The sequence below is a fragment of the Salvelinus fontinalis genome, chromosome 16 (genome assembly GCF_029448725.1).
Source record: "Salvelinus fontinalis isolate EN_2023a chromosome 16, ASM2944872v1, whole genome shotgun sequence".
NCBI lineage: Eukaryota > Metazoa > Chordata > Actinopteri > Salmoniformes > Salmonidae > Salvelinus > Salvelinus fontinalis.
Genome location: NC_074680.1, coordinates 30,654,740 through 30,670,905, shown reverse-complemented (window position 1 = coordinate 30,670,905; position 16,166 = coordinate 30,654,740). Strand labels below are relative to the sequence as shown.

The 16,166-nt window shown below is 41.9% G+C and overlaps 1 protein-coding gene across 2 annotated transcripts; it reads left to right on the top strand.

Moving 5' to 3' along the window:
• Nucleotides 1–4,203: 4,203 nt before the first annotated feature.
• LOC129812987 (tumor necrosis factor alpha-induced protein 2-like) lies at nt 4,204–12,985 on the top strand. Of its 2 annotated transcripts, XR_008753094.1 has the most exons (13): nt 4,204–4,350; nt 4,767–4,979; nt 5,825–6,476; nt 6,573–6,684; nt 6,901–7,023; nt 7,190–7,284; nt 7,419–7,514; nt 10,792–10,918; nt 11,107–11,229; nt 11,327–11,482; nt 11,570–11,691; nt 11,928–12,580; nt 12,679–12,985. XR_008753094.1 is itself a non-coding variant. In XM_055865069.1 (12 exons), the coding sequence occupies exons 1-12, from the start codon at nt 4,218–4,220 to the stop codon at nt 12,064–12,066; spliced, it is 2,091 nt and encodes a 696-aa protein (XP_055721044.1). In that variant the 5' UTR covers nt 4,204–4,217; the 3' UTR covers nt 12,067–12,985. The 2 variants fall into 2 exon arrangements, 1 of the variants encoding a protein (XP_055721044.1); XM_055865069.1 differs by having other exon boundaries at nt 11,928–12,985.
• Nucleotides 12,986–16,166: the final 3,181 nt, after the last annotated feature.

The following is a 16,166-nucleotide window of genomic DNA, read 5'->3' as shown; positions in this document are numbered from 1 at the left end:
AATGATAAGCAAATGTATAATAAAGGCAATCATTATCTTGAAAATAAAGTTTTAGTTTAAGTCAAGGCATTATACACACGATGTGCCTGTTTATCGTGTGAGCTGCCAGCAGGTCAAACCAGCACATGATAGTATTGGGAAAATAGTTATGAGAATGTTGAGATCCCTAAAAACGACAGACTCCACAGCATCATCAGATCACAGAAGCAAAGCCACGCCTACATGAAAGCCAATAACTTCATATGAAGAAACCAGGTTGCCAAAGAACAGTTCAACCTCGTTATAAAATTACTACCTGGTATCCTCCTGACCTGTCTATTGCTAAGCAACACTAAACTCTGCTGGACCAGACACAGGGGCAGAGAACCCATCATTCATAGCAACACGTGCTTTGGCAGAATGAAGTTAATAAGGAGGTTGAGGGACGAAGCAGGTAATGATAATTTCTTAATTTTCTCAAATCTAGAACTCAATGACATTACATAACAGAAAATAAATCAAACTAAGCTTTCACTGCAAGCATGCTCCAGCGGCAGAGTCTATATCCGCATTTATAATCCAGGGTCACTACACAACTCCCTCCTTTTTCAAAGAGCTGAATGAAAGATCCCAGAAATTTTCCATAGGCACAAAGAGCTTATTTATCAAAGAATTTGGCACAAATTTGTTTACATCCCTGTTAGTGTCACGCCTGCTCCCTTTCTCCCTCTCTGGCGCCCGAGGGCCCCAGCCTGCCCTTCATTACGCACACCTGTCACCATCATTACGCGCAGCAGCTCTCATTGGACTCACCCCTGGACTCCTTCACCTTGTTGATTGCCCCATCTATATCTGTCTGTTCCTCCGTTGGTTCCCCATGTCAGCATTATTGTCGTTTACGTTTCCCCTGTCCAGACGCTGTCCGTGTTCTGTTTTATGTTTGTGTTTTCATTAAATGTTCACTCCCTGTACTTGCTTCTCGTCTCCAGCGTCTGTCCTTACAGTTAGTGAGCATTTCTCCTTTGCCAAGATAATCCATCCACCTGATGTGGATGTGTGTGGCATATTAAGAAGCTGATGAAACAGCATGATCATCACACAGGTGCACCTTGTGCTGGGAACAATAAAAGGCCTCTCTAAAATGTGCAGTTTTGTCACACAACGCCACTGATGTCTCAAGTTTTAAGGGAGCGCACTATTGGCATGCTACTGCAGGAATGTCCACCAGAGCTGTTGCCAGAGAATGTAATGTTCATTTCTCTACCATAAGGCACCTCCAACGTCGTTTTAGAGAATTTGGCAGTAAGTCTAACTGGCCTCACGTGTAACCACGCCAGCCCAGGACCTCCACATCCGGCTTCTTCACCTGCGGGATCGTCTGAGACCAGCCAACCAGACAGCTGAGGAAGCTGTGGGTTTGCACAACCAAAGAATTTCTGCTCAAATTGTCAGAAACCATCTCAGGAAAGCTCATCTGCGTGCTTGTCTTCCTCACCAGAGTCTTGACCTGACTGCAGTTCAGTGTCGTAAACAACTTCAGTGGGCAAATGCTCACCTTCAATGGCCACTGGCACGCTGGAGAAGTGTGCTCTTCATGGATTTGGATTGTTTGGATTGTTTTTTTTTTTAACTTGGCAAGTCAGTTAAGAACAAATTCTTATTTACAATGCTGCCTATCCCAGGCTAAACCCGGACGACGCTGGGCCAATTGTGTGTCGCCCTATGGGACTTACAATCACGGCCGGATGTGATACTGCCTAGATTCAAACCAGGGACTGTAGTGACGCCTGCACTGAAATGCAGTGCTTCAGACTGCTGTGCCTCTCGGAAGCCCATGGATGAATCCCGGTTTCAACTGTATGGCATCTAGTGGGCAAGCGGTTTGTTGATGTAAATGTTGTGAACAGAGTGCCCAATGGTGGCAGCGGGGTTGTGGTATGGGCAGGCATAAGCTACAGACATCGAACACAATTGCATTTTATCAAGGGCAATTTGAATGCATAGAGATACCATGATGAGATCCTGAGGCCCATTTGTCATGTCCTTCATCCACCGCCATCACCTCATGTTTCAGCATGATAATGCATGGCCCCATGTCGCAAGGATCTGTACACAATTCCTGGAAGCTGAAAATGTCCTAGTTCATCCATGGCCTAAATACTCACCAGACATGTCACCCATTGAGCCCGTTTGGAATGCTCTGGAATGATGTGTACGACAGCGTGTTCCAGTTCCTGCCAATATCCAGCAGTTTCGCCCAGACATTTTAGAGGAGTGGGATAACATTCAACAGCTTGATCAACTGTATGCGAAGGAGATGTGTCGTGCTGCATGATGCAAATGGTCACACCAGATACTGACTGGTTTTCTAATCCACCCCGCTACCTTTTTTTAAGGTATCTGTGACTAAAAGATGCATATCTGTATTCAGTCATGTGAAATCCATAGATAAGGGCCTAATTAATTAATTTCAATTGACTGATTTTGTTGTATGAAATATAACTCAGTAAAATCTTTGAAATTGTTGCATGTTGCATTTATATTTTTGTTCAGTGTAGAATAACCCAAGGTTAGACTAGTTAGAAGGAGGCAGGAAATCATGTGGATGCAAGGCTCGTATCATTTGGTATTGGGGGACGCATCCAATTTAGGTGAAAAGAGGTTAATTAAATCACGGCTTGCTTGAGCCTGGGGAGGGGAGGAGCCTGTGGTTTTAGAAAGGGTGAGGAAAAAGGGGGTTAGCAGGTGTCTGAAAAAGCCCCTTTGAGAGTTTGCAGATGCAGGTGTAAAGATTTGCAGAAGCGTCCGCGAGAATATAAGTGTTGTTAGGGGTGTGGTTAGGAACACAGATAGGTTATTAGGATAGGATTAGAATAAGGATTAGGATATAAAAATACTGTATGTTTTTGTGGAGAAGAGTCTCTGGGCTTGCTTGAAGAACCTCTTGTCTGCTGAAGAAAGATTTTGCTGTAGCTTTTTAGCTTAAGATACATTTAGATTTGAATTATACTTAGTTTTTATTCTTAGTGTTAAAGTAAAGTTCTAGAATAAATCCTTAAGGTTACCTTATTGATATAAGTTTTAAAGTAGCTGTTAAAGTTTTTAGACACCGACTGAAAGACGGATCATCCTGAGGGGGGCGACAAAAACTATTTATAGTTGTAGACGGTAAGAAACCATTTTTCTTGTAATTTAATGCTGTGCTTATCATAAAATTGTAATAGATAAAAAATATTGCATTGGCAGTATAAGGGTGCTGAAGGTATCTAATCCACTTAATTTTTGCTTATCACAATATTGATTGATTTAACTGGGACTTTTTATGCCTGTTTCTGGAATTTTGAATAAACTTGCTTTAGTGTTCTGAAACCCTGTGTCATCAAAGAGTCATACAAGTGCATGTCGTTTTACTCTAGGTTTCTGAGATTAACTTGATTGATTGAGGATTTTTAGCATTGGTTAATTCGTCCATTGTGAACCCGAGTTGCTGGGATAAAATAACCTGAGACCGAACTATAGGTACTGAGTGCATTGGTCAGCGTCATAAGAGGGGGGATTCTGGGCTTAGTTAATCCACGAAATAGTGGCCTCTCATAGTGGGCTATGGTGGAAGCTCTGGCCTGGACGATCCTGAGAAGGCGCCAGGTGGAACGAGAGCGAGGCAGCATAGGCACTAGGCTCTGAGGATAGGCCACTTTACTATATGGCCCTTACTGTTGAGTTTGAGGAACAGTCCCTAGCTGTAAACTAGCTCAGTGGTAAAGCAGAGCGGCATCTATCAGATCTGGGGGATTAATGACAAGGGATAACTGACTGCTATTGGGTAGGCAGGGTCGAGTTGAGTTGTTAATTTTGAAGAAGTGGTATTTTAGCTTTGACACTCCAACAGCACCCTGGAGAGGCGCACTGGGAATGGACAAGCAAAATATTTTGCGCCCCTGCCTTTTACAAAGTGGGCACTGCTTATCACAGGGCGGCATCAGCGCTCACCTAAAAACCCCATATGCCACTGGTTGAGAGAAATTGTCATTGTTTTGGGGCAGAATTATGTGAGGTTTTATGTTTTGTTGTTGGAGGTGCGTCTTGTTCAGTTTAGCTCAGAAAATGTGGCCGCCTAATCCTGCCTAATGAGCGGGTCGGCCGTGGTCTTATGCAACCATACCAAACATAACATACTGATGTGAGTATCCCGGATTTAAGTGTACTATATTATGTCTAGTCTATGAGACCAGGCTGCCATGCGAGCCCACCCTGTCCTGCTGCAGCCTATAAATGGAAGTGCTTTTACGATTTGTAAACGTGATCTGTCCTGTCGGGATAGTAGATCTATTCCTTTCAGTTCACACATATTTTTCTATCTGGCTTTAGCAGGTAGGTCTTTATTACATGCTTTCTTTTGCCTTTACATACTGAAAGTTTACTTATGATGTCAAATGTTTTCATTTACAAAATATACTTAGCAATTATATATATATGCCGACTGTATTTCTAACCTTTTACCCAAATTTTGTTAAGGGTAGATAGAGATAATGTGACATAAAAACGCCTTTAAATATTGTAGAGTACCCGGAGGGGTGTGGCCAGACCAAGACTCGAACCCTGGTCAAGCGATAGTCAAGCCAATACTTCAACCATTATGCTAAGAGGTCCAAACCTCTTGCTGAAGTCGCTAGGTGTTGGGTTAATGGCGCTACAATATTTAACAATGCAGCAGATTGAACACAATCAGTTTATAACACATTGCAAATGCAGTAAGTGACCATCTGTCTCTGACTGTCTCTCTGTAGCAATGAGGACCCTGCGGACCAGAAACACCTCCGAAATAGGATCCACTAAGCCAGAATCTCCAGTGGAACACAGTGGAAAGACAACATCAGCTGGAAGAAAGTTTAAACATTTTACACTGCCCCCTATCCTTAGACGGAATTCCAAGAGTAACAGCAACGTCTCCTTTCCAGATGTACCCAACACATCCTGTCTTATAGCTGCCCCCCAGAAGGGTGAGTGAAACCTACAATGAGTTCTCCCCTTCTATCTGTAATTCCATCTCTTTTTTTTACATTTTATTATTCCTAGGTTATCATAGGTTATCATAAAAATCGCAGATATTAAATGTACATTTTTCTCATGACTGATTTTTTTGTTTATCACATCTGTAAATAGTTCTAACCAGTGATGTTAAAGTACTTTAAAGTACTACTTGAGTAGTTTTTTCGGCTAGCTGTACTTTACTTTACTATTTATATTTTTTGACAATTTTTACTTTTAATTCATTACATTCCTAAAGAAAATAATGTACTTTTTACTCCATGCATTTTCACTGACACCCAAAAGTACTTGTTACATAATTAATGCTTTGCAGGACAGGAAAATGGTCAAATTCACGCACTTATCAAGAATAAAGGTGGTCATCTGGTCTGTCAGATAGAAATGCCTTGTTTGTAAATAATGTCTGAGGGTTGGAGTGTACCTCTGATTATCCGTACAAATTTTAAAAACAAGAAAATGGAGCCATCTGCTTTGCTTAATATAAGGACTTTGAAATTATATATGCTTTAGCTTTAACTTATGATACCTAAGTATATTTTAGCAATTACATTTACTTTTGATACTTAAGTATATGTAAAACCAAATACTTTTAGACTTTTACTCAAGTAGGTAAGTATTGTTTTGCTGGGTGACTTTAACTTGAGTAACTTTATATTAAGGTATCTATACTTTTACTCAAGTGTGACAATTGGGTACTTTTCCCACCACTGGTTCTAACATGTCGTACGTACATGTTTTATGGCAAATAGTTTAGACACTGTAAACACTACACTGTTTTTGTTGTCTTTTCCCTCAGAGTTGTTGACTTTTGAGCAGAACCTTGAGAGAAATTGCCTGTCTGCTGCTGGCCAACAGCTGATAGACAGAGAGGAGCATCTATATGGACAGATCTCAGAAGTAGCTCAGCCAACCACAGAGAGAGAGAAGAAGGAGAAAGAGCAGCTCGCCAGAGATCACAAAGGCCTCCTCAGCCACATAGACCTGGCTGTGAAGAGTTCTCTCAATCTGGACGAAGACAGTCTGGAAGCTCTGAAGTCTGCAGTGAAGGCTATCCTACAGGAGGAGGAGCAGGATAGGCGATGGCTGAAGCAGAAGAGTAAACGGCCTTCCTGGAGGCCCAGTGAGTGTAGACGTCACCACGACACTGTCATCCAGAGCCTGGTGGAGGAGTGTATGGTCAATGCCGAATTGCCCCCTGAAGAGAGCAACAAGCTACGCTCCTCCCTGCAGAGGGACATCTGTGGGAAGGGCAGACGCCTACAGGAGGACCTGCTGAGGGTGGTAAAGGATGTGAAGGGCTGTTACCCAGAGGACATGGATATCTGCAACCTCTATGGAAAAATGTACCACCAAGCCTTCAGTGCAGGGATGAGAAAGATTGCAGAGTATGGGCTGGGCATGGTTGACTGTTCTTACCTCCTGCATTGGGTGAATGTTGCCTACCCAGAGTGAGTGATATCTTATTTTTGTTTAATTATTCATATTATATAAGGAGTTTAGGAGATGTGACTGATTAACATAGTAACTCCTGGTTTTTGTCTTAGGATTCTACAAAATCTGGAACTGACCAAGGCGATTAACCCTGAAGCATTGGGAAAGCTGTTGACTGAAGAGTTAACAACACAACTGGAGAATCAATATCTTACTCACCAAGAGGTAAATATGATTTAAATTAAAATGTCTCCTGCAAATTGGAGCACAGCTTTCTGACCCATGTGTTAATGTTTTCGACCAGGAAAATATTAGCTTTACCCACCTAGATGTGAATAATTGATTGTAGATCATAAAAAAGTTACGTATACAGTAATTATCCCAGAGATAAATATATCCCTTGTTAGATAATGAATTGTTTTGTTTATGCTCTAATTTCAGACAGAGGTGCAGACATTGATTAACAAAGTGCTGAATGTAGAGGAGCAAGCCTGGAGGGAGGGATCTGTGCCAGAGCTCAGAGACAACTGTTACTTTAGCCCCTTGGCCATTGATGTCATTCAGGTAGACATCATATAGGAAATATTTGGCATCTTCATGCATTTATTGCTCTTACTATTCAGTTAGTCACAAATGACGTTGTTTATTTCAACAGAGATTCATTTCAAATGGAAAGGTCACTTATTCTCCATCTTTAACCAGCTCACTTTCTATTTCTCTGTCCCTTTAGTTTGTTAATGCTGCATTCGAATCAGTAGAGACAGTTTTGGGAGACACGTCCAAAGTCCAGATGATTGCGTGCCTGTTGAAGGACTTTTTGAATAGGTAATATAAACTTTTTGCAGGACAGAGTTCCATGTTATGAATCATGAAGTAACAATGCATTGTGTTGTATTCTACTCCAAATACTATCAAATCAAGATGATCTATTACTAATGTACCAAATTACACACTTCCAGCTACAAGAAATTCCAGGAGAAAGTTCTCAAGGGAAGCAACAATAGAAACAGCAGAACTGTGATAATGGCCAATCTATCCTGTGTTGAACAATTTAGGTATGTTTTATTTTCTCTTTATGTGATGTGATGTCTAAATTGATAGGACCACCATGACAATTTAGTCATTTAATTTGATCAAATCAAACTTTATTTGTAACATGCGCCGAATAAAACAAGTGTAGATGCTTATTTACAAGCCCTTAACCAACAGTGCAGTTCAAGAAGAGTTAAGAAAATATTTACCAAATAAACTAAAGTAAAAAATTATTAAAAGTAACACAATAACGAGACTATAATACAAGGGATACTGGTACCGAGTCAGTGTGCGGGGGTACAGATTAGTTGAGGTAATTTGTACTTGTAGGTAGGGATGAAGTGACTATGCATAGATAATAAACAGCGAGTAGCAGCAGTGTACAAAACAAATGGGGGGAGGGGGGGTCAATGTAATAGTCTGGTGGCAATTTTATTAATTGTTCAGCAGTGTTATGGCTTGGGGGTAGAAGCTGTTAAGCAGCCTTTTGGTCCTAGACTTGGCACTCCGGTACAGTTTGCCGTGCAGTAGCAGAGAAAACAGTCTATGACTTGGGTGACTGGAGTCTCTGACAATTTTATGGGCTTTCCTCTGACACTGCCTATATAGGTCCTGGATGGCAGGAAGCTTGGCCCCAGTGATGTACTGGGCCGTACGCACTACCCTCTGTAGCACCTTACAGTCAGATGCCGAGTAGTTGCCATACCAGGCGGTGATGCAACCGGTCATGATGCTCTCGATGGTGCAGCTGTTGAACATTTTGAGGATCTAGGGACCCATGCCAAATCTTTTCAGTCTCCTGAGGGAGAAAATGTTTTGTCGTGCCCTCTTCACGATTGTCTTGGTTTGTTTGGACCATGATATTTCATTGGTGATGTGGACACCAAGGAACTTGAAGCTCTCGACCCGCTCCACTACAGCCCTGTTGATGTTAACGGGGGCCTGTTGGGCCCGCCTTTTCCTGTAGTCCACGATCAGCTCCTTTGTCTTGCTCACATTAAGGGAGAGGTTGTTGTCCTGAAACCACACTGCCAGTTCTCTGACCTCCTCCATATAGGCTCTCATCGTTGTCGATGATCAGGCCTACCACTGTTGTGTGGTCAGCAAACTTAATGATGGTGTTGGAGTCGTGTTTGGCCACGCTGTCGTGGGTGAACAGGGAATACAGGAGGGTACTAAGTACACACCCCTGAGGGGACCCAGTGTTGAGGATCAGTGTGGCTGTCACGCCCTGGCCATAGAGAGGCTTTTATTCTCTATTTTGGTTAGGCCAGGGTGTGACTAGGGTGGGAATTCTAGTTTCTTTATTTCTATGTGTTCTATTTCTTTGTGTTTGGCCGGGTGTGGTTCTCAATCAGAGGCAGCTGTCTATCGTTGTCTCTGATTGAGAACCATACTTAGGTAGCCCTTTTTTCCACCTGTCTTTGTGGTAAGTTAACTTTGTTTAGGGCACATAGCCTTTAGCTTCACTGTTTGTTTTGTAGTGTTTATTGTTTTGTTTGGCGTCTTGTCTAAATTAAGAACATGTACGCTCACCACGCTGCACCTTGGTCCTCTCCTTTCAACAGCCATGACAGTGGCAGACGTGTTGTTGCCTATCCTTACCACCTGGGGGTGGCCCGTCAGGAAGTCCAGGATCCAGTCTGGGTTTCCCTTTGTAGTCCGTAATAGTTTTCAAGCCCTGCCACATCCGATGAGCGTCAGAGCCGGTGTAGTAGGACTCAATCTTAATCCTGTATTGACGCTTTGCTTGTTTGATGGTTCGTCTGAGGGCATAGCGGGATTTCTTATAAGCATCCGGATTAGTGTCCCGCTCCTTGAAAGCGGCAGCTCTAGCCTTTAGCTCGATGCGGATGTTGCCTGTAATCCATGGCTTCTGGTTGGGATATGTACGTACGGTCACTGTGGGGACAACGTCGTCGATGCACTTATTGATGAAGCCAATGACTGAGGTGGTATACTCCTCAATGCCATTGGATGAATCCTAGAACATATTCCAGTCTGTGCTAGCAAAACAGTCCTGTAGTGTAGCATCCATGTCATCTGACCACTTCCGTATTGAACAAGTCACTGGCAGTTCCTGTTTTAGTTTTTGCTTGTAAACAGGAATCAGGAGGATATAATTATGGTCAGATTTGCCAAATGGAGGGTGGGGGAGAGTTTTGTATGCATCTCTGTGTGTGGAGTAAAGGTGGTCTAGAGGTTGTTTTTTTCCCCAGGTTGCACATGTGACATGCTGGTAAAAGAAAATTAAAACTGATTTAAGTTTGCCTGCATTAAAGTCCTCGACCACTAGGAGCGCCGCCTCTGGATGAGCATTTTCTTGTTTGCTTATGGCCTTATAGAGTTGGTTGAGTGCGGTCTACAGCTTATCATAAGGTACTCTACCTCAGGCGAGCAATACCTTGAGACTTATTTAATATTAGACATCGCGCACCAGCTGTTATTGACAAAAAGACACACACACCCACCCAGATAAAAAAACATTTTCCTTATGGAACAGCGGGGACTGTGAAGCAACACAAACATTTGCACAGACACATGCATACACACACACATACACATACATACGATAACATACACACTATACATACACATGGATTTAATAATGTAGATATGTGGTAGTGGTGGAGTAGGGGCCTGAGGGCACACAGTGTGTTGTGAATGTATTGTAATGTTTTGGCAGCAGCTAATGGGGATCCATAATAAATACAAATACCCCTCGTCTTACCAGACGTATCATCTGTGTTCTGCCGGTGCATGGAAAATCCCGCTAGCTCTATATTATCCGTGTCTTCCTTCAGCCACGACTCGGTGAAACACAAGATTTTACAGTTCTTAATGTCCCGTTGGCAGGATAATCGTAATCGTAGGTCATCAATTTTATTTTCCAATGATTGCATGTTAGCAAGTAGAACGGAAGGCAGTGGGAGTTTACTCGCTCGCCTACGGAATCTCAGAAGGCAGCCTGATCTGCGTCCTCTTTTCCTCTGTGTTTTCTTCACGTAAATGATGGGATTTGGGCCTGTTCACGGGAGAGCAGTATATCCTTCTAGTCGGTCTTGTTGAAGGAAAAAGCTTCTTGCAGTTCGTGGTGAGAAATCGCTGTTCTGATGTCCAGAAGTTATTTTCGGTCCTAAGAGACGGTAGCAGCAACATTATGTACAAAATTTAAAAATAAGTTACAAACAACGCAAAAAAGCTAACAAAATAGCACAATTGGTCAGGAGCATGTAAAATGTCCGACATTCTCTTCAGCACCATCTTATTAAGCCATTCTACCTGTATGATTCCACACAGGGACTATATTGTGAAGAAAGCAGATCTGTTCCCAGTGGATATAAAGGAATGCTGTTTGTCCATAGTAGCTGATATGAAAAATTGTGGCTACAGATCTTTAACAAGCCCCATACACAAGGACCTCAAGGTATTGCTGACTTACACATCTAAAATCCAGGCTTTGTGAAAAGTTTGACTTTGTATCTAAGGAAAGGAAGTAATATAAAGTGGAATGTACCTACTAGCCTGTCATTGGTCTTGATATTGATATGTTGTCTATCTGCCTCCTCCTCTACACACACACACATATAAACAAACACACACACACACGCACAGTCTCAGTACAGCAGTCTGGGAACGCCCATATGGTTGGAGAAGAAACAGGTGTTTGAGAAGCTGTTGGAAGGAATTAACAAACACACCCAGGATGTTAGGGGCTTGACTGACTCCTGCCATCAGGTAAATTGATTGACAGAGCGATTGAAAGATGGAATGGCTGATTTATTGATATATTGAGAAGTTGATTGATTGAATGAATGGTTGGATGGTTATGCAGGAGCTGCTGGGCCAGCTGCACTTGGAGGTGACAGTGGAGTACGTGAGGAGGCTACTGAAGAGGAAGATCAAGCTGAGAGACAAAAGGATGCAGGAGCAGGCGGCCAGGTTGGTGTGTGAGGATGGCCAGAGACTAAACAAACTGTTCACTGAAGCGGTGAGAATACACACACACACACACACACACACACACACACACACACACACACACACACTGGAAATAACATTGTGACTGTTTTCACAGGGTTCCAGGGAGGAGTGGCTGAGTGACATTCTGGCCAGGATTGCTGAAGTGCTGAAACTCCAAGACATTTCCTCCATACAGCTGGAAATAGTAACTCTGAGTCAAGCTTACCCTGATCTCAGGTTGAACTTTCATACTTCTTACTCACATAACTGTTATTACACAACACTGTAGCTATGAGATTTTGTATCTCCTTTGCATACTATGTAGTGATGGCTGATATTGATACAGAAATAATTCAGGTTATAATGCTAAATTCAGTTAAAGTTCATTGCACAAGGCCAATAACACACAGCAGATGATTCTGTATTTGCATTGTACAACCGATGAGCTCACCCTTTTCCCCTTTGACCCGCAGTGACGTCCAGGTGACCGCCCTGCTTAGCCTCAAGTCCAACCTTTCTGCCTCAGCTGTGAAGAGGATAAAGAAGACCCTCCTGGACATCCAGGACACCACCAGCTCCCAGGATGGCCCGTCGTTTTTCTCCAAGGTATAGGGTTTCCACTAGTTACCACTAGCATTTTGGTCTTAATTTAATGTTAGGGTTAGGCATGAGGTTAGCAGTGTGGTTAAGGCTAGAGTTTTAAAATCATATTTTAACACGAGAAATTGTAAAAATGGGTGTGGTTTATGATTTTGTGGCTGTGATAACTAGTGACGACAGGTCAAATGATTGTTGAACACTCTTGAGTCAAGTCTGTAGTGTTAACCATGCAATGATAAGCTGTACTGTATTAGATTGTTGCAAAATAGCTTGTATTTTGTATATGGGCATTCTTAAAGGGACTTATTTCACATTGCTGTACCTTATGAGCTTTTGAGGGTGCTGTGAAGAGTAGACATTTAATATATTGATATAATACTGTCACGCCCTGGCCTTAGTTATCTTTGTTTTCTTTATTATATTAGTTAGGTCAGGGTGTGACATGGGGGATGTTTGTGTGTATTTGTCTCGTCTTGGGTGGTTGTATTGTATAGGGGGTTTTGTAGAGTGTATGGGGTTGTGTTCAGTATAGATGTTTAGGAAAGTCTATGGTTGCCTGGTTTGGTTCTCAATCAGAGACAGCTGTTTATTGTTGTCTCTGATTGGGAGCCATATTTAAGGCAGCCATAGACTTTAGGCTATTGTGGGTAATTGTCTATGTGATGTTGCATGTTTGCACTCAGTATTATAGCGGTCCCGTTCGTTTTGTTATTGTGTGTTAAGTGTTCTTCGTTATTAAAAAGAAGAATGTATTTCTCTCACGCTGCGCCTTGGTCCACTCCTTTAAACGGCCGTGACAAATACGGTTATTTTAGGTTACTGCAGTTTTTTCCTCCATGAGAATACTGTGTTCTTATAGATTTGTATGTTGTATTTTGCATGTTGAAGTATTTATGTAATAAAAAGGACTATGCATTACGTCCGTAAGGCACCTCTGTATAGTCATTTCTTCTTCATGTTCACACTTCAAGTTTGAGTGTTTTCTTCCTTACTCAAGGATTTCCCTGAAATTGGTTAGTCAACCATTCTAAGTCATTGTTACTATTTTGTCAACGACAAGGGGAAGTATACACACTAAGTACTTGTCTAGCCGACTGTGATTTGTTTTGTGTATCAGTTCCAGTTAAATGCTCACTTTACCAGTAAGCTGCCTATTACTTTGGAAAGAGGAAGGAAACAGCATTAACAGGACAGGCTGCCAATACTTTCAGGTTAATGTCTCTAGCTCCCCTGGAAGACTGTCAGTGTTTTGATAATATGTTGTGATAAGGATTTAAGGGGAAACACCAGACCTTGATGATAATATCCCCTGGGATACTATTGAGGAAGCATGTACAGCATTAACAGCATAGTTAACAGTTTTTCAAGTGAGTCAGGCTGCCAGTTCTTCCAGGTTAATGTCTCTAGCTCCCCTGGAAGACTGTCGGTGTTTTGATAATAGGTTGTGATACGGATTTAAAGGGAAATACCCCTTGAGTGTTGAAATGGTTTTAACACAGTCAAAACTTGTCATCTCTGGCAATCGTTGGAATATACAGCCTGCAAAACATAATAATTTATAATCATAATGATTACCATGATCCAACAATGATACATGAGATTTGATTTTATGTCATGCTCATTGTAATGAAAAAAACAATATCATTACTGATTGCAAACAGCATAAGAAGAATAGAGAAACTCACTTGAGTTCATTGCAGGTGTTGAAAGTCTTGAAGAAGTGCATTGTACCTGACATGACATACCTGCACAGTTTAGCACATTCATTCAACATTGTGCCTGGTCAAACAGTTATAGACCATGAAACAGTTGTGGGACTAAGAAAAAGCGAGACCTAACTTTTTATGAAGTCCTGTAGCTCTTGCCAACAGACTATATGTGCCATGAGCATCAGAGTTTGGCTCATCATCTTTGCTCTTTGGAGCACAGAATTGATGCACTACGTAGAGGAAGAAAAGAGACATGGAGAGAAATGTCTTAGTATAGACTTACAGTGACACACTGTATAATCTCTGTGCACATCCCTGCTGGTTGAAGTAACTGAATGACATCCTGATGCAGGCGGATGAAGGCACCAGACACACACCTCTCTAACTGACTATTCATTATGAAGGATCCTCCTCAGTGATGTAGAGCTGTCTTCCTAAGGTGGGTCAGAAAGAAAGAGAGAGAGACTCAGGTGTACTGATAGACCGAAATGAGTTAAATATTATATTCACAGGAACTGCTTGGAATATTATCACAAATATGTTTAAAAATCGATACATGTTAGAAATCTAACCCTCAAGAAGTAGGACACCTGTACTGATTTGTTAGTTTTGAGATTACATTAATGATCCTATACGTGATTCACCTGCACAGTGGCCAGTAGTTGCCTCTCAGCCTGTGGGAACCAGTCTTTTAGAAGAAGGTCAACTGCTTGGAGAGCCTCATTCCAGAGGTCAGGGTGTCCTAGCAGCTCCTGACTGGAAAAATAACCCAAAACATGTAATTGTTACACTGAGTACCTTGAGTATCTGTGTAGAACACAGTAAAGACCTCCTTTATTTTACTAGGCAAGTCAGTTTAGAACAAATTCTTATTTCCAATGACAGCCTACCAGTGAACTGCCTTGTTCAGGGGCAGAACAACAGATGCTTACCTTGCCAGCTCAGGGATTTGATCCAGCAACCTTTTGGTTACTGGCCCACCGCTCTAACCACTAGGCTACCTGCTGCGCCATTGTGCCAACAATCTGGAAGATCCGGTGTAGACAGTCAAACGTACACAGATGATAGCAAGCAATCAAATGCCTCAGCAACTCAGCCTCTTTTGAGCAGGGGTATTAACCTCAGAAGCTCCCCCGGCATTCTCTGCACCTCCTTTAGGTAGCACTCCAGTTGATTCATAGTGTCCTCTGCTGGCAGTTTAGGGAAGTTTTTGTCCACAGACGCCTCCATATGGTGAAAGTACCTTTGGAGAAAGTTTTCTGAGTCTGTATCGTTCTTCTTCTGAGTCTCACGGCACAAAAAACGAATTACCATTATTATACCGTACATGTACTCTAAGTTGATTCAATATAAATTGAATACTGATTGTTTTGGACATAATACATTACATTAAAATAACTAATTGATCCCAAGCGATGTAGACATATCTTCTTGCTTTTGGAACAAACATGATGAATGACAAACAATAGGTAGACCATAGTAAGAATCTGGATCTCACCATCTGCAGGTAGTGTACTGTTCCTCATCAGAGGACTCTCCTCCTTCCTCCTTACTTTTTCTGGTCATCAAGATTAATCTCTTCAAGGTTCTCTTTTGGGTTGATTGTCTGACACACTGATTGCCACAAAAGGTACCAATGCTGAACTCAACAGGTCCTCAGTCAGAATCCAAGTAGGTAAATATTATGATATAATATCTTGAGGGGATGGAGCAGGTGCATGTACAGTAGTACAGATGAGGAATAATGTAAGTCACAGTTTGTCAACCAACCACCAATGTCCATACAAGAGGCTGTCTGCCGAACTATGTACAGTTCCCCCCTTTTCCCATTAGTGACACTCCATAGTCATGGTGTTGCTTTCAGTTTCTGTGGCTGCATTGTACTGGATGCCTGCCAATATAACATTACATTTTGTAACAATAGACTCATTATGAGGACTGTTTTTAACGATAATCCTGTTAATAGTTAATAGGACTAACTGATGATAGGACACAATACATTTCAAATGTGTTTGAAAGATAAACATGCAGGAGGTTATTTATTTGTATTTAACTAGGCAAATCAGTTAAGAACAAACACTTATTTACAACAACGGCCTACCCCGGCAACACTGGGCCAATTGCACACCACACTATTGTACTCCCAATCACAGTCAGATGTGATACAGCCTGGATTCAAACCAGAGACTGTAGTGACAACTCTTGCACTGAGATGCAGTGGCTTAGACCACTGCGCCACATGGGAGCCCATTACATTGTAGAACTTTCCTATATGGGTGAACACCGTCTACCCTTTTGAATTTTCCCAAACTTTCCTAGGTCTGGAAAAAATTCAAAGAGTGAATATTATTTACAACAGCTCTACCTGGTTGTTTCATTCCACACTCATACAACCAAATTCCC

What these genes read in the sequence shown, in the direction of transcription:
- LOC129812987 (XM_055865069.1), top strand. Translation starts at nt 4,218, where the DNA reads ATGCGAGCCCACCCTGTCCTGCTGCAGCCTATAAATGGAAGTGCTTTT. An exon ending in AATATCTTACTCACCAAGAG is followed by an intron (nt 6,685 to 6,900) that starts GTAAATATGATT and finishes CTCTAATTTCAG; the next exon opens with ACAGAGGTGCAGACATTGAT. An exon ending in TGGCCATTGATGTCATTCAG is followed by an intron (nt 7,024 to 7,189) that starts GTAGACATCATA and finishes CTGTCCCTTTAG; the next exon opens with TTTGTTAATGCTGCATTCGA.